General features: G+C 38.2%; 1 protein-coding gene across 1 annotated transcript in view; it reads left to right on the forward strand.

The window, feature by feature from the left end:
* Positions 1–18,464, forward strand: part of ADCY2 (adenylate cyclase 2) — a 211,637-nt gene extending 193,173 nt beyond the window's left edge. Inside the window, exons 20-25 of the mRNA XM_027644049.1 lie at positions 3,235–3,393; positions 7,665–7,811; positions 8,947–9,054; positions 11,117–11,231; positions 16,338–16,462; positions 17,678–18,464. Of these exons, the coding sequence (XP_027499850.1) occupies positions 3,235–3,393; positions 7,665–7,811; positions 8,947–9,054; positions 11,117–11,231; positions 16,338–16,462; positions 17,678–17,830 (807 nt within the window). The 3' untranslated portion in view covers positions 17,831–18,464. The remainder of the gene's footprint in view (positions 1–3,234; positions 3,394–7,664; positions 7,812–8,946; positions 9,055–11,116; positions 11,232–16,337; positions 16,463–17,677) is intronic.

The raw sequence follows: 18,464 nt of genomic DNA on the forward strand, positions 1-18,464 counted from the left end.
ACAGGATAGAAGTGAGGTGGAGAAAGTAGAACTGCTTTTTATAATAGTCATGCCAGGATAAGCTACAATCATTTCCTGACGCTGAGACCAAGTGACTCATTTCATTTTGCATGTATACACCTAGAGTTATTTGAAAATAGGCTGGCAACAGGCAGACAATATGTTGGGAATGGCAACTCTTGCACCCTGCCCAGGAGAATGCAGACCGGTGTGGGCTTGACTGTGTAAGAAGTGTGCTCACATTTAAACACTATTGAGCATTAAATATCTCTTATGACCTGCTTTGCATTACCCATATTGACATAGCCTATGAATTCCTTTCTCAACAGTACCTAAAATACATATCCCATTACTCTGTAGACTGGCTGTGTATTTTTTTCATTATTGATTATATTGTGTTTATCCACACTGCATTTCATTGGCTATTTTACTGCTGAGATGCTTATGGCAACTTTACTCAGCTGTGAAAACTCTGTTCTGTTTTTTAGTGAGCATTTTTCTGTGAGGGGATCCTTCTCTTCTTGGACAACGTAGTCTTTTCAAGAGCTTTTTCTGGAAGAATTTAATGAAAACTTATTTCCAATTTTGCTCCTAATCACATGACCTTTAACTTCTTTGTACTAGATGGAGGCATGTTTACAGAAGAGGTGTCAGCTCTTCCAACTGTATCACCTTTAGGCGATATGTCTATATAGCTCTTTTCCTTATCATTGTTTTTTTACAAAGTTCTTTGCTCTGTTGTTCCACTTCTTTTCCAAATATTTGCATTATATCTTTACCATTTATTTGTCAGTTCTCTGACACTGTGTCTGTTTTGAATGATCAGGCTATCCCCCACAAGTTTCATAGCATGAAAAAAAAAATTCCCACAATTCGACGTAAGTTAATAAGCTATTGCTTTTTTGTTTTCAAATGTCTGATTATAAATTTTGAAAAATGATATGTTGACTTTTCTAATTTCAAAGCAAATTGTAGAATACATTCTGATTTATTTTTTCTGATTTCTGAATTCTCTTTGCCCTTTTTTTAGCAGATTAAACTTCATTCATTAAATAGTAAAGTAGTAAATGAATTATCTATTTAATATTAGCTCATAAAAAAGAAAAATCTTTTTGAAGACTTCAGCTTAGCTTCCACCTTTTCTTTTCAATGTACAATGTATGGTACAATGTATGGATATCAAAATTCATCAGGCATCCACTTTACTTCTGTCCATTTATCCCAATAATTTTGACATCCCAGGTTTTTATTGTATTTTTTCTGCATGAATACAGTTGGTGGCATTTGAATTTCTCATCTATGTGTATGTATATTTATACAGCTAAATACTGAGATGTATAAATATCTAATATACATATAAAAAAGACATGCTAAAAAAGTGACTGCATGTATTTTGCATTATGTGGAAAGTTTTGAAAAAAACCTGTTTATGACCTCAAGCTTTATAAGAGGTAATTGCCATTTAATAGATGCATGATGACAAAGCAACAATAAAATTGTATTTTCAAGTTCCTGCAGAAATCTGTTGTCAGGTTCTCTGTTCCTTCACGTTTGTCTTTACAAGGATTTAAGTCTCTGCCCATTCTTTATTTGCTTATAATCTGCAAATATCCTTTAGTAACATGTAATTATTGAAAATATCTGGCTTGTTTGCTTATTTGACATTCCAAGTCCAGATTCCTAGGATGCACGGTGATCCATTCTAAGATGTTAAGACCCATTTTACTTTTAGAAGAATGTTATCTTTGAGTCAGAAGAGCCAGAATATTTCTTGCAGTGCATTTGAGGTCTGCACTCTGTCCTTGTATTAGCACAGAGTGAGTATGTCAACAAAGAAACAAGGATTTCATGTTATGGGTGTTCTCTTTCAGTTTTGTAATTAAGTATCTAAATAGCACCTGATCCTTATCAACCAATTTAAAGGTAACCTGAGTGTGTTGCTTTCTATGCATTTAGAGGAGGCATCATTTTCCTCTTACTGTTTTTTCATCCTGCAAGTATTTGGCAGATACATTTTTTGATTCACCAGTTTTTACTTTCATTGCCTTTTAAAAGTTTGTGAAATCATTTTGATACCATCTAATTTGAACTTTCTACTCTTATCTTTGGCTGTGGTCTCAACAGAATATCTATGAATCATTATGCACCATGACAGCCACTGTCCAGTCAGAAGGACTGCTTTCATTTCTGATGTGAATGCTTACTGACTGCTAATAACACTAACTAGCATTTTTAGGTTTTTCTGTAATAAGATTGTCGTCATAATCATATTCTCCTGGTTAAGAACATAGTCTTCATCGAGACTGCATGGTAGTGTTAAACCATTAGACTACATTGAAATAGCTCTTGATTTATATCAGCTCAAATGAGGTCTGTCACAGGAGGCTTCACTGCATATATAATGCCATAGAATTTATGACAAAACACTGACAACACTAAAATGGAGTTTCACAAAAATGTATTTTTATGTATTTTTATGAATTTTTCACCATCTTTTTAATGAAATTGGATCTCAAAACATACTGATATTCCAAAAATGTTACACCTCTAGATATAGTTCTAGGTACTGTTATTGTTGTAGATACTAAAAAGCTATTATGAAAACTCTGGGACAAAAAGAAAAGAAAGATAAAATATTATAGAAAGGAGTGTAAAAGCAATCAACCAACCAAACAAACAAAAAGGAAAAAACAAGCAACAAAACCAAAACTCAGTTGGGTTGGTCCAACTGATTGGGCCATTTTTGATAGTCCGATCATTATTTGATAAACTGAACATATATTATATGAATAGGGCTCTTTTGTTTTTACCAGGCTGATGACTTGACATGATTTCAAGTTGGTAAAAGTTAGGGTCTTCCTGAAACGCCCATTATTGTAAGTGAAATTCCACACTAACAAAACCATATTAAGTTGCAAAACTAAATAGTTTCAATTACAGTGTTTGATTTCTGGAATGAATCTACTAAAGCCAGAGAGTAAATAAATAAATCTTTCATTGTTTAAGGCACCTTGCAACTTTTTTCTTTCCTAGGCCTTTTTGTTGGGTTTGATGAAATGCATGTCACATAGTGCATGCTTGGGGTTTGATTTCTGCAGGATCTGGAATTATACTTGAGTGGCCAAAGAATAGCCTTGTAGGGGTTTTGTACTGTGCTAATTTTGTCTCTTAAACCTGTACTCCAGCAGGACAAGATGCCTATTGTTTCTTTACTTCTGTGTCCTCTTGTAACAGAATGAATATTACTGTAGGTTAGACTTCCTGTGGAAGAACAAGTTCAAAAAAGAGCGGGAGGAGATTGAAACCATGGAGAACTTAAATCGAGTGCTTCTGGAGAATGTGCTTCCAGCCCACGTAGCTGAACACTTCTTGGCAAGAAACCTGAAGAATGAGGTCAGCTGTCTCTGTATATCTTCTGCTCTGTAAGAAAGCAGTGTATCCTGGAAGTGTATCCTTGATGCTGTTTTGAACAGTAGGTCCATACCGATAGACTATAGATTTACAGTCATTTTCATTCCCCCTTGCCTACCTTAAAGGCTTGCTTTGCAGCACTGAATGCACCTTAATACCTTGAAGTAAAAAATGCGACATTATCTTAAGTGGCAATGCACTTTGCCTATTGAAGGAGGGTAAAAAAAGGCGAGGAGTAGGAAGAACAGGATGGTTGAATCAACATGGATTTAAATTTAAATCATATGCATTCAGATGCTTTTTCCTCTGTGATCAGAGTGGAGTTGCAACCAGGTTCTGAATTTTCTTCTGTTGACTGGAGAGCTTGCTTATTGGAGTGAAAATTAACCTTTTCCCTGAAACAGTGTCTGTGTTAATTTTGCAAACATGTTTTGAACACTGAATTACCTGTTTACTCACTGCTTATGGACCTAATCTAAGCACCAGAAAAGTCACCCAAAAGATCCATCTTTACTCTGGTGGAAATTAGTTCTGCTCCTAATATTCCTTTACAGTATTAATAAAGCAGAAAAGAATAAAAATATAAAACTATTTAGAGAGAATAACAGCTCTAGAGATCTTAAATGCAAGAGTTTGAATTACTTTCACATACTAAATAATTGTTTCAAAACTGATGAGAGAGGGGAGAGGGCAGCTTTGGGGATTCATTTTTGATCTCCTGTGTCAAAAAGGATGTCTTCCCTTTCACTGTGGTTTGCCTTAAGCAGTACTAATCAGTATTTCATATCAATACTTCAGTATTCCCTGCAAAAACTCATTTGGTAGCTAACATCGAATGAAAATTGCTGTGGGATTCTTTTGAATGCTTCCAGACTTTGGCTGGAAGCCAAGTTGACTCAGCTCCAGTTCTTGTTGAGGCATTGAACACAGCAAACCATCAGGAGATTGCTTTCTCTTTTATGTGCTATTCCACCTCAGCTCCCCAGTAGAGCAAACAACATCTGCTTACCTTTGTCTTGACAACTGGATTTGTCTTGTCACCCCTCAAGATTCTTAGATTGGAATGAGCTTTATTAATTATAATGAAGAACATAAATTGTAATATGCTGAGCTCTCCAATACATCATGTCAACTGAAATAAAAATGATTTGACGTGATTTTAATGGCATCCATTAAAAAAAAAAAAAACACAAAAAAAAAACAAAAAAACCCCACCAAAAATAACCCCCCAGCGTGAAGTTGTTTCTTGTTTTGATTCTTTAAACACAGTTTTCGAAGAAGGAAGATCCTTTCAAATCTCTGGAGGTGTTCAGGAATATAAGTATCTGTCATGTCTTCAGATTTGTTTCAATGTCAGAAAGGTTATGTTGAGCCTTAATGGACATTCTGCATGTGTATATACACCTAAAGATGTTAGGGCAGATCAGGCATTTGTTTTCTTTTTATGGATATGTAGGTCAACAGATAGTAAATTGAAATTTGTCCAAATTTTCCTTAGTTGCAAACATTCATGTTAATGTGATTTTATGTATGTTCTTTTCTGTTTAGCACAGATTCTGAGATTAAAATTAAGCTAATGGATGAATAGTCTGTTTCAAAATACTACTTCTTTTAGTGTTTTATGCATGCAGCTATATGGAGAGAAGGAAAGCAAAGTGTGCTGCTGAAGAGCAGGGGGAAAAAATGAAAGAGCTAAAAATGAGTGGATGAATGCTAACTGGGAGCAGAGGGACTGTTCTTTCAGGTGACCAGCAAAGGTCTTTTTATAACAGGATACACACTGTCTAATGCTGATATGCAAAAAGAAAAGTTTCTTCAGAGCAAACTGTAATAAAGGTTTGTTTGCTTTACCAGAACCTCCAGAGCTGGGTTTCTGCTTGTAGTCTGCATGCTGGGTACCAGACAAGTTACTTTTCAGTTGAGAGAAAGATAGGAAAAAATCTTAAGATGAAAAACAGGAAACAGGGCAGGATTATATATATCTGCACCTGGCTTGTGCAGCATTCTCCTTAATGCCGTTAGCATTCAGATTCCCTATTAGTGAGAAGTGCTCAGGAGCTTTTGTTCTGTAAGCTAACTGGCAAACCTGCTACTGAGCAAGAGGAATTCTGTTTTGTTAGCTACAGGATGGAGCTAGTACCCTACTTAGAGCAAAAATTCTGCGCAGAGAAGCTGACCATCATACCCTTCCAAGAGGTAGAATTGGACTACTTTGCCTTCTCTATCCCAGGAAGATCTTCAGGCACTGGAGACGAGGGGACAGAAAGAGGAACATACTTGCAGATTTTATGGAAAAGGAAAACAAAAGGATTGAATTCAGAAGACAGGATGATTTTATTTTTGTTAAAAGAAGCAAAGCTATTCCTTCCTTGAATGGTGTTGCATTTAATTTTCTGATTAAACATTTTTGAGAGTAATGTTTCAAGAGAGATACTCATAGGAAAATTAAACACTCGATTGCCACAGCCTTTATTATTATGAATGATCACAATAAACTAACTGGGAATGTCTTCTTAAAATTTTCTGACATTTATTGTGCCAGTCACAATTACTACTCATCTGGTTGTAAACAGTGCCATTAGTTGTTGTTTCTGTGCTGGTACTATGCTATAGAGCATTAGTGGGTGTGGATATTGCCCCAGTATTAGAGACGAAGGAAGAGGAATGGGATACTGTTGCTGAATTCCTTCACCCAAAATTGAAATCACGTTACAGGGAAGGTGACTTAAGGAAATAGAAGGAAAGCTGAGTTAACTACAGAATGTAATCTCTGTACCTTATTAAAGAAACTTCCCTGTACAACCATCCAGGAGCCACTCTGGCAGTCACACTTGCACCACCTGAACTGGAACCGAAGTCCCTTCACAGCAGGCAGCTCCAGTGAGCCAGTGGGTGCCCCTCTTGACTCCCTTCACACACCACGCTCCCAGTCAGAAGAGGCTTCCTTACTGGCTCAACCCTTGGGATTCCTACCGCAGACTCTCAGACGTCTGGATCCTTAAAACAATTAACTCATGGTGCAACAACAGAGTCACAACTCAAGCTGTGAACTGCAACAATATATGCCATCCCTACTGCACACAGTCATGGTAGAGCTTCAGTGATACTCTGGTTATGGAATCCTTAGAAAATACAGACAAAATCTAGTAATAAATAATTTACCTCATCCAGATGCTTGTGTTCCTCCCTGTTGGCTGTTATTTTCATGTTTGCCCAGAAACTTCCCTCACACCTGTGCTAGGATGAGTCAGTTTTCCCCTACTTCTGCTATTTTTCAGTTGAACATTAGCAGTAGAGATCCACTATGTCTGTACACATCTGTGTACAGGCACATCACATTCTTCCAAAAAGAAACACTATCAATGAAATTGTAAAATCCAAGCTTTGCCTGGTAAAAAGGGAAATAATATCCAATGCTTCTTGAAATCTCAGAGCTAATCCTATTCATCTTTTCACCTGAGTATTGAAATCCTTTTTTTAATCAAATAATAACCTGAAGATAATTTTACATTATAGCAGTTTGCAGCATCTTTTATTCCTGTGGCAACTTTTGTGGTTTTTAAGTATTAGTTTAATATTTTCTTCCATCCTTCCTACCTTCCTTCCTTCTTTCCTTTCCTTCCTTTCTAGGACATGAATTTTTCCTGAAAGAAGAGATATTCTAATGTTTAAGGGCAGTGGAAAGGAAACTGAAGGGGAGAGGGTGGTGATTTTTAGCAACAGAATCTTCCTGGGGAGACGGTGGTCACAGAGTCTGACATAACTAAGTTTTAGTTCAGGTGACTTCTTCCCCTTTGCCTCAACATCTTGTTATGGAAAAGAAATGTCAATTATTTTGTCCTATTAGGCATCTTGTCATTTTAGGTTAGGAATTATCAGTCAGGATTGTGTTGCATTATGCATTTGTAGTGCTTTCGGTTTGTGATTTTGTTTCAGTTTTCTAGCTATTACTGTAGCACAAACAACTAATAATAAACTAGATATTGTTTTGCAAAATGAAAGAACCAAGAAGAAAAAAATCATTAAAATGTTTTCAGCTGTATATGTTGAGTCTTTGAAAAAGCTGGCTTATACACTCTTTAAAATTAATAAATGCAACTAAATCCAAAAACCACCCAACCACAGTCTCAAGGCATTCCAAAAGCTTCAGTGCCTCCCTTTTCAGAACCTGGACACTCCATGTTAATAAGGAAACTTATTTACAGCTGAGTATGATAATTTTTTTCCCCTCTATTCTGTTTTCTTTTGGACAGGATCTGTATCATCAGTCATATGACTGCGTCTGTGTCATGTTTGCCTCTGTTCCGGATTTCAAGGAATTTTACACAGAATCTGATGTAAATAAGGAAGGCTTGGAGTGTCTCAGGCTTCTGAATGAGATCATTGCTGACTTTGATGATGTATGTACTTCTAACAGTCGACTTATGATTTCAATCTTAATAACTCAGGGTATGCAACAATAAGCAAATACACTTGAAGGGGAGAGTGGAAGGCCTGTCAGAAAAGAAATTTTGTGTGCCTGGTCACATGATAAATACTTACAGGGAGTATTAAAGGAAGAAGATATTTATGTGGCGTAAATCAGATAGTGGTCTGACATCACACTCAATTGCTTTTGATTTGCTATAATAAGTACCGTATGTGTATGTCTGATAGAAAAATTTTGCCCCTTAAATGCAGCTCATGAAGCACATTATGAACCATGTATTAACTACAAGTTCTAAATACTAATTTCTAAAGTCAAATACAACTTTGTGTTATACCTGATCTGTGTTGGTCTCACATAGATCATTGATCAGTTGATACATAAGCAAATCAAAGGATTGTATAGGTTTTAATGTTCCATTCCCTGAAGTTAGAAGCAAGTAAAGAGTATGACTACAGATGGATTGTGAAAAGGCAGCTGGACGGAATGTGAAAAGGCCTCACTGAGAACAGTATTTATCTTTAAGAAAGTTATTAGTAATGAAGATACTAGTAAAAGGTATGAAGATCGTGTCGTGACTCAGACAGTACAGAGACTGGATTTGCGGATCTGCAGCTATAAAAGGGTGTTTTAACAGCAAACCCGTTTGAAGAACTGCGTGTCCAAAGTCCAAACCAACCTAGGATATGAACTAAAATCTCTGGATTTTAGTCCCGTTGACATGGAGCATACCATTGGCACGGAAGAGATGCTTACTTTCAGAAAGCTGCTTAAAGCTGAGGTGTCAGCTCCCATGGTGACTCAGTTCTAACGCTGCATGAGTGCAAAGAATGCTGACTTCTAAGAGCTGTGTACAATAAGGTGGAATTTATTCTCATTCCTATAAATTTAGTGCCTTTATAATAAAAACGTATTTCAGACAACAGAAATTCTCTTTTGTTGAAGGCTGTAGCCGTTGTTTTATCCATCCTTAAAGTCCTTCATCCTGTATATATTTGTGAAGCCATTTGAAGTCTAGATTGAAACTGTTCTAAGAATTGATACTCTGAGTGGTGTTAGAGTAACAAGGCTGCTGATCTGAATTATGAATAACCATCCTTGTTTTACAGTTATTGTCAAAGCCAAAGTTCAGTGGAGTTGAAAAGATAAAGACCATTGGAAGTACTTACATGGCAGCAACAGGACTGAGTGCTACACCCAACCAAGAACAGTGTCAGGTACAGGAAAATGTTCTTGCTTAATAAAAAACATGTTCACATGAAGGCTAAAATTCTGTTATTTAAAATCCATGTTATGTATAATACTGTGGCCTAGTTTTTTTCATATTAACATAGATTATATTGGACAAGTGTATACTTTAGTAGTCTCTGTGAATTGTTCTTCACATTGCAGTTTGAAAATGCCACCTCCGTATTTGCTAAAACAGGCCTTCTAGTCTAAATACAATACAGGATTTAATTCCCCCATGCTGCATCAGAACTGGATTTATAGAATGTACAAAAACTGCAAGAATTAACGTTTTCCATTGTAGTGGCAGGGCTGAGTAGCTTTACTAACCATACGCTTACAGAGCCCTCAGATTCAGCATTGAGAATGTGTTCCTCTGTTTCTAGTTTACTTATTATGATAGGATTAGGAACTGCGGTCAGTAGAAATAAGGTTCAGAGAAGCAATTCATAACTTTTAAGCAAAAACCTTGCATTTGCCATGATCTTTAGAGTACTACAGGTTAGCAACAGAGAGACAGCAATTACGAATCAACACTAGCTGTGCTAAGGATTAATGTGCTCTTGCCAAACTAATGTTCCTTCTAGACAGAAGCAATTACGACATGAACTACAGACCCTAAGGATTCTGAGGAGAAAAAAAAAAGAGAATTATTTTAAATTAGTTCTGACATTTAATATAGGGAGGTGAAGGAATGAATAAAATGCAGAACGGGAGACTGGAGATGAGAAGACAGAGAGCTCTCAGTCACTACTAAAACTAGTGTATGCAGAGGAAGAAATTTATCATTTATTTCCACAAACTATTAGTCAAGAGATCAACGTTTTAGCATTCCTTTGATGATTTAGTTGACATTTTCTAAAGAAATCCACAAGAACTCAGCAGCCTTCAGTTCAGATTCCCAAAGATACATAGATGCTGCAATACCTAGTGTAGTGACTGACTGGTAGACGTACTGCTGGGAACCACCCCCATCTTAAAGCAAGCATCCAAGGAAGACTAAGTGCCTGAGGAGGGGGTCTGAATATGTCAACTGAACAGAAAACCATCTGTCTTAGGAGTGAACTCCAAAGGAAACAGGCTTCATTCCTCTAAACAGCTGCTCCAGCAAGCACCAGTAATGTCCCATCCTAGACTAATGCATCCACTCTATGAATCATCTCTGAAGTTGTCATCCATCCATCTCTTCTGTCACTTTATCTGAAGAAATGAGGAAGATTCAGTGATTTCTCAGAGAGATCAGTGGGTCTGTCTCTTATGAAGTCATTTGCTAGTGAGCGTCCTTCCCTCGGCTGTAGGAGACCAAAAATCAATTTTCTCCTCGATCTGAAGGAACTCAACACAGTACTTAGAAATCAGGTTACTTTGTTGATGTATGAGGAGAAATTAGGTCTACAGCCTTTATAAGTGGTAAAAAGCTCTGAGCTAGTAAATTAGGGGTAGAGTGGGATTACCCTCTTCCTGTCTTCCTCTTGTATTTTATTCATTTTCATATCTGTTAGATGTTCTCAGAGATGCTTGCTTATCTGCCGGATGAGATCTGTTGAAGAACTCTTAAAATGGTGAATTTCACCAGATCATAAGCATTTAATAGGGGGGCTCAGCTGTGCAACAGTGAGATGGAGGAGTCTCTGTGGGGCTGTCCATAAGCATTATTTATTATGAAAGGGCATAAATAGAAGCGGACACCTAGAGAAAATGAATTAACAAATCCTAGGCACACATAAACACTGACTGCCCGTGGGATTAGATAGCAGCTAATCAGTTATTTGACAATTGAAACATTAATTTAGGCATCGTTTGGATCTGTCATCTCTGGACTGCCTGGTTGTATAAGTAAAGTGCATCCTAGTCCCTTGGCCATTGTTTGATCTAACTGATGCTGGGCAGGGTACCGCTTTTGACATTACTTTCCTGCATATTCCTGCTGCCAGTAGGCACCCCTAAAGGTCTAAGTGCTTTCAAGTGTTCAGCATATTTTTGTGGTATTCTCATAGCAACTAAGGCTCAGGAAAATTATTTTACTCTTATTTGTTTGTCGTTTAAATTTAGGAACCTGAACGACAGTATATGCACATAGGAACCATGGTGGAGTTCGCATTTGCCTTGGTGGCAAAACTGGATGTCATAAACAAGCATTCTTTCAATGACTTCAAGTTACGAGTAGGTAAGTATCACAGGATTTTTATGAGAATATATTATAGTTTTAGTTAAATAAGAAAGATTATTTCCTGAAGTTTTCATACCATCACATAGTTCAAAGTGTAGGGGACCCCCTGCCACCCCACCAGGGCTGCACCGGGAGGTGGGGGGTGTCCCTGAAGCGAAACACCATAAAAATTCACAGGGGAGAGGATAAAACCCCCCAGTATTCAGGAACTGTTCTCTTGTTCCTGTGTGTGGGTACTGAGGGAGGACACTCACTGCTTTTTGCCATGGCTTCCTGATGGGTGCTTTGAGGAATTCTTGCCGCTGCCGCTTTTTGCCGCGGCTCCCACGTGACATCCATGGTTTTTGCCACAGCAGCTGCCATCAGCTCCCTGAGGGGTGCAAGCACCATCGCCAGCAGCTGCCATGGCCGCACTGAAAAAACCTGTGAGCTTCCTTTTGTGAGCTGCACGTGGCTCATGATCACCCGGTCCTGGTGCTGCTCCAGCTCCATCACTGTCACATCACGTAGTCTCCGTTGGGATCTGCGCTGCTATCTTGGTGGCATTAGGACTTCTTTTCTTCAAACGAAATACTCTTCCAGGTTTTTCTCATTTTAACCAAAGGGCAGGGGGATGGCTAGGTGACATTTTTTCTACTGTTGTTTGGTTTTGTTTTCCTCTGTTTGTTCTCCTTTTTTTATAGTAAAATTGTTATCTTTTCCCTCCTTCATTCAGACTCCTCCTAACTTCAGAAAACTTGACAATATTTGGGGGAAGGGAAATAAACAAAGAGAAGGAGGGTTTTACCTCATCAGAAGTCCCACCTCCTGAACATATTGTCATTAAACTAAGACAGAATATCATGGATGAGGGGGACAATTCAGTGTGAAGTACCAGCTTACTAAAGTATTAGTAGAACTGACCAAAAGGGCCATGATAGTAAACAGCACTGTCCTGTTTAAAAGCAGCCTATATGGTATTGCCCATCAGCTTTAGCTGCTGTTGTCACAAGGGAGTGTTTCAAGGTAGGACTCAAGGCAATATTCCTAAGTAAAGAATGGTTGAAAAAATGTGTTTGCGTGGCTCTGAATGGTTTTATGATAACTCTGTAAAAATTATTGTAGAGGTTGCTAGCTACATACATTTTTTAAGTTTACCAATACCAAAAGACACAAGAAAACTCTAATCTGGGCTTTGCAAAACTGTATAAAGGGTTTCAGAGGACAAGAGCTATAAGGGGACAATGAGGCTGAAGTTTGAAATATTTTACATGTACTAAACTCAAACAAGCATACAAAAATGTACCCTTTCCTTTGCAGCGTTAGGCAAAGGAGAGTATTTATCTGCTTTGTTATTCAAATAAGAGCAAAGATGACTGGTTATTTACCGTTGTAAGGGATATCTCTTATGTTTTATTTTCTAGTTGTTTCTACTTTTGCATCATGGTATTTTTAAAAAGAAATAGACAGCTGCGGTAAGCGATGAAAAGAATGATGAAATAAATGAATTCAGAGCTGATCAAGAACCATATGTTCCAAAATGTTTATTTCCTGATAGCAGTACACAGCAGTTTTATAATGCAATATGTAACATGGAAAGTGTGAAATGAAAATGGTAAACAAATATTGGAAACCCATAAATCCTGTAAACATGTCAAAAGTATTTGATTTCCAACAGTTATTCTCCTGTCTTGTATTTTTCTCTCTATGCCACTTGCTTTTTCTTTTAGTTGCTCCTCTCATGTTTATTTCACAGTGCCACCCACTGGCAAAACTTGCTGTCTTCTGACTTGAAATAGGTGCTCCTTAGGGCATTCCTTTACCAGGAGTTTGGTATTCCTTGCTAGAGCAAAAAAATGACAAAGCAAATCTGAAGTATGCTTTCTTCTCAGAGTGTTACAGAATTTGATGGGTTTAAAAGAAATGTGTAGAGATACCATATTTCTGTACAGAATAAAAGATGACATGACACTTGCACACATATCAGCAGTGTCAGTACAAGTAAAGAGCTGCTGTTTGTCAGGGCTACATCTGCAAACTGGTTAAAGCAATACTGACTCCTTTAAACTGGGGAGCATGAAGAAAACTTTTTAAGGGAAAAAAAAAAAAAGATACTTACTTGATAAAGTGCTTGTTAAAGGTTCCAGAGAACTCAGACTCCTTTGCTTCATGAAATAAGGAACGTTTAACTCTGCAAAAGGAACACAGGTCCCAAACTGGTATTTTTGCCATCTTAATCCAACATAAGCACCACTTCACTTCCCATTTTCACTTCAATTCTTCTCCACTTCTCACCACAACCTGATGATGAAAGCATCTGATATCCATACCAATTATAGCCACAGAAACATTTGAACATCTACCTCCAACATAATCGACTTATATTCCAAGTGCCATTTTGAAAAGCCTCTCAGCCAGCATCTGACACCGTAATTGTTGCAACTCACTAGAGGTTTCAGCTTTCATAATTTTCTGTGAGTGCCCGAAATGCTAGTGTGCCTTAAGAGGTACACAACCCACTCTGACCTTGTCAGGCAATATCATCACCTAGATGATATTTCAGTCATTCCTCCCCTTCTGTTAGCTGAGGCACTCGATTTTTTAGACAAGCATAGATATGCTTTTGCAGCAAGTTTTGCACAGGTACTGCTTTTCTCAGAAGAGAGGATGATATGTTGTTTTCCATATACTTCATAGTTAGAACATTCATGTTGTAAGTGACTTAATTTGGTTCCTGATTTTGGCTGAGGCCAGGCTATAGGATACACAGATAGTCTCTGTCATTCCTGTGGAACAGTATTTGCTATTTCATTAAATGATTAAGTATTGCTATGGATATGAGAAGTCTGCTCTCTTATATGGTTCCGAATCATGGGTCATCTACCGTGACCACCTGCGTCTCCTAGAACGCTTCCATCAATGCTGTCTCTGTACAATCCTAAACATCCACTGGTCAGATTATGTGACCAATACATCTGTTCTAGAACAAGCAGCAGTCACAAGTATTGAGGCCATGTTGCTGAGAACACAGCTGCGTTGGGCAGGGCACATCTCAAGGATGAAGGACCACCGCCTCCCTAAGATCTTGCTTTATGGTGAACTTGCCACAGGCTGCCACAAGAGAGGAGCCCCAAAGAAAAGATACAAGGACTCCCTGAAACAACATCTCAGCCTTGGCCATACTGATCATCATAACTGGTCTACTCTGGTCTCCAATCGGGAGGCCTGGAGACACACCATCTATAACATTGCTGTTTCCTTTGAGAACACACGCAGGATCACTCTTGAGGAGAAAAGACAACGCAGAAAGAACCGTGTCTTGCAGAATTTACCACCTAAGGGGTCTTTCTGCTGTGCCTTTTGCAGTCGGATATGTCTATCTCGTATTGGCCTTTTTAGCCACCAGCGTGCCTGTAACAAACGTGGCTAGAACCTTCCTAAGTCTTCGTTCGCAAAGCCCAGCCATGGATATGAGAGAAAGAGACAGTTGGTGTCACGCTCTGTTAGAGCATTCACCTGTAGTGAGAGTACTACTCTTCCAGCCTTACCCCAACAAACATTCATGTCTGTCATGCGAGGAATGACATAGAGTAGGATATCCCAGAATGCCCGAGTGGCCAGAACACATTCCTGAGAGATACAGGTAGAAGTCTACTCGAAGTAGGAGGAATCCAAATCTGACTCGTCAACCCCTGAAATATTAATCAAATCATCTGCAGTGGGGTTCAGAAAGGAGGTAAAAAATAAGAATTCTTTTCTGCTTATTGTATTTTGTAGGAAAGTCCCACTGCACATCCCAGTTTCTGGACCATGGCAGAATGTATGTCACACACACCTCTTCATTATTCCCTGCTAGCCAGATGGCTTTTGTGGATTCCATTCTTAGGTCCCTGGTTGTTTCTGCACATTGGATGCCATGAATTAGAAAGACCCATCCGTGGTTTGGTTGTTAATACAGAGTGTTGGCAAGGCCCAAGTCCCTTTGTGCATTTACTCCCAAGGATGTGTTCTATTTGTTATCCTTTAGGGTTTGCGTGTTTTCCCAATTTCCTAGATTTTACTTGTACAGTCACTTTTTCCAGGGTTTCCAAGTGGGCTTATAGTGTTGTTGCTAGCCCTTGCTGCCATGTTACATACTGGATGAGTCAGTGCTGAGATCCCTCTCCGTCCTACAATCACACTTTCAGTTTTGCTGCTTAGCTATATCCCTAGTGATGGTTTCAGTTAAGGAATTAACAGAAGTCAGTTACGAGGTAGTTTTAGAAATCCAAACTACTCTCTTGTTCAGGGTTTATTTCTCACTAGGTCTAACTTGACTTTCCTGCTCATCGGTAGGTACATTTGATGATGGTTAACAGTATTAGTTTTGATTTTGCCTCTCGGTTTCTTTCCCTGCTAGCAGAGTTACTCCCTTTACAGACGTAACATAGGCTAACAGACTGACTGCAAGATAAAAAAATACCCTGAGTCTAATGAGGTACTATACTATATTGTTCTATGCTATGCTTAATCAAATTATTTCAATACATATTTTTATATTGCAGTTACTTAGGACCATTCTGTGGTCAATCCAGCCTTCAGAACAAGGCTTCAAATCCTTTCAGCTCATGCATATTAGTTTATTCTACATTTAAGAAGCAAAGATAACTACAAAAGTAATTTGATTCAGCCATCAACTATTGCAGAGAGGAGAGGCCCTTTTCACTACAAGCAGAAATGAAAAGAAATTCTTATATATCTGTTTTCTAACTAACACTAAAATTAGATGAGCTGACTTTTGGCGTTTCAATAACTAACATTCTCCTGCTGTAAATGGTGGATAAAACCACGATGAAGAGACTATTCACTGCTGTACTCACTGTTCAGCCAAATGTTATGTTGATTGACTTGCTATGTTGCCAGATGCACTGTGTGTCCGTGTTTGGTGGATCTTCACAGAAGCACAGAATTAAGTTGGGAAAAGACCTCTGTAGAAAGTGATAAGGTCTCCCCTGAGCCTCCTCTTCTCCAGGCTAAACAAATTCAGCTCCCTGAGCTGCACTTCATAGCACTTGTGCTGCAAACCCTTCACCAGCTTTGTTGCCTTTCTCTTCATTCCTAATGTTAAGGTCTGATGTTTTCCAGGTATAAACCATGGACCTGTAATAGCTGGAGTAATTGGAGCTCAAAAACCACAATATGATATATGGGGCAATACGGTAAATGTGGCCAGCAGGATGGACAGCACTGGTGTCTTAGATAAAATACAGGTAAGCCTTGACTTTGTGCTAAAATTTATCTTATTCTTTTGAGTTTGGTTCTTAAAAAAATCATATCATTTGTACACTAAATAGGTCTTTGTTTTGAAGCTAAGTAAAGAATTAAAAGAAAATTATAGGGGAAATGGGAGGAGAATCAAAACTTTGTCTTGACCATAAAGAGGCATGCAGTGGAGGAAGTCATGGGTTGCCTGGAAATGCATCCCTACATTAAGAGAGATTTCATGAATTTCTAAACTCCTAGAATACTAACTACCTTATCTCTGAAGGACAATCCTGATGTTAGTAATTTCTAAGTAAAGGGAATTATCATAACTGTACATCAAGTTAAATCCATAAAACAATCCTGTAACTTCCCTTGTAATGAACCATCTTTGTAGGTTATTATCTGTATCGATTATAGATAGGCCTGTATAGAAAAGAACTTCAATTTTCTAACTTTCTAGTGATTCCATAGTCAGAGATCACATTTTAAGTATATGCCTAGTATGCTGCCTAGCACTTTTGGGTCTCAGCATGCAATTGAGAGCACTTCAAATCTATCACTGAGATTATTCAGAACTAAGTAATGGAAAAGTAATGTTACCAACTGTTAGTTAAAACTGAAAATGGAATGTTAAAGCAGTGATATCTACAAACAGTTGCTTCACAAAGAAACACAGATAGTCTGAAACAAATGATGCTGTTGAACTACTTCTGTCCTAGTGGGCTTTAACCTAAAATGGCAGAATGACCTAGAGTTGGGTTCATTGACAGTTCTGTGAGAAACTGGCAACAGCAGCTCTGACAGGTGATGCTAACATCTTACTGTCACTTCATTTACACAGCCTTAGTATTTCTAAAAAGATAAGGAAGTTTAAGTCTGTGGAAGTGAAAGTAAGCACCTGAAGTTGAGAAAAGTGCACTGTGAGGAAGAGTGTTGTCCCTAGTGCCATTTGAGTGTCTACAAACTCTGTGTTTACAGCCTTAGGTACAGAAGTGGTTACATCACATTTGATACTTGATGTAAGTGATTAGAATGGGCATCCAGCAACAGACTACTTGAAAGCTCAGGAGCTCAGACCTCACCTCAGACCATTAAAAGCCTTACAAGCATTTATAGCAAAACCTTTATAATTGTGCAGAACATATGTTCTCTTCACACTCTGGAAGAAGATTTTGCTTTGCTTTGTTATCAACACTGGTTGTATTAATGTATTGTTGCAGGTTACAGAGGAGACGAACAACGTCCTGCAAACACTGGGATACATGAGCACTTGCAGAGGAATAATAAATGTAAAAGGAAAAGGAGAATTGAAGACATACTTTGTACATACTGAAATGACAAGATCCCTTTCACAAGGGAACGTGGCATCTTGAAGATGCTTGTACGTGTCATCAATACCATATTTTCAGGAAAGTATCACGCACGTTTTAACTACATTTTGGCCCTTAACATGCGTGCTATTTTCTGGTATGTGGCACTTATTTTAATATGGCTGCAGAATAGTCCCATGAGCCATCATTTTGCACCTTGATATTCCTATGTTCAAGGACAGTTGCGGTGTGCGCTATAGGACTGGAAGATTGTACTGCTACTTGCACTGTTATTCAAGACAAGAAAAGAAGGAATAGGAATCAAAAAGAGGTAATGCATCCTGAAAGGACTGAGAAAGATGTTAGTGACAAATGCGGGGAAAAAAGGCAATAAAGCTAGGGGTGCATACTATTTTCTGATGCATGGTATTTTCTGGAAAATACAGTCGCTCCCCAATAGCATCCACTAATCTGGTATTAAAGTATACAGTATTTGTAAATAAGTTTACTCTGTCCATGATTTGGATGTGATCAGTTGCATCTCATAGCCAGGGACACGTTGGGTGGCTTGCTGGCATTCTTTCTGAAGAGAGAACTAACAATGCTGGAATAGTTTTGTACAAACGTGTCAAATGTTTTGAAGCTATTGTCTTTTGTAAGGTTAATTCATTAAAAGTTTATATGTACTTTGTCTTAC

The sequence above is a fragment of the Corapipo altera genome, unplaced genomic scaffold (genome assembly GCF_003945725.1).
Source record: "Corapipo altera isolate COAL_440 unplaced genomic scaffold, ASM394572v1 24b, whole genome shotgun sequence".
Taxonomy (NCBI): Eukaryota; Metazoa; Chordata; class Aves; order Passeriformes; family Pipridae; genus Corapipo; species Corapipo altera.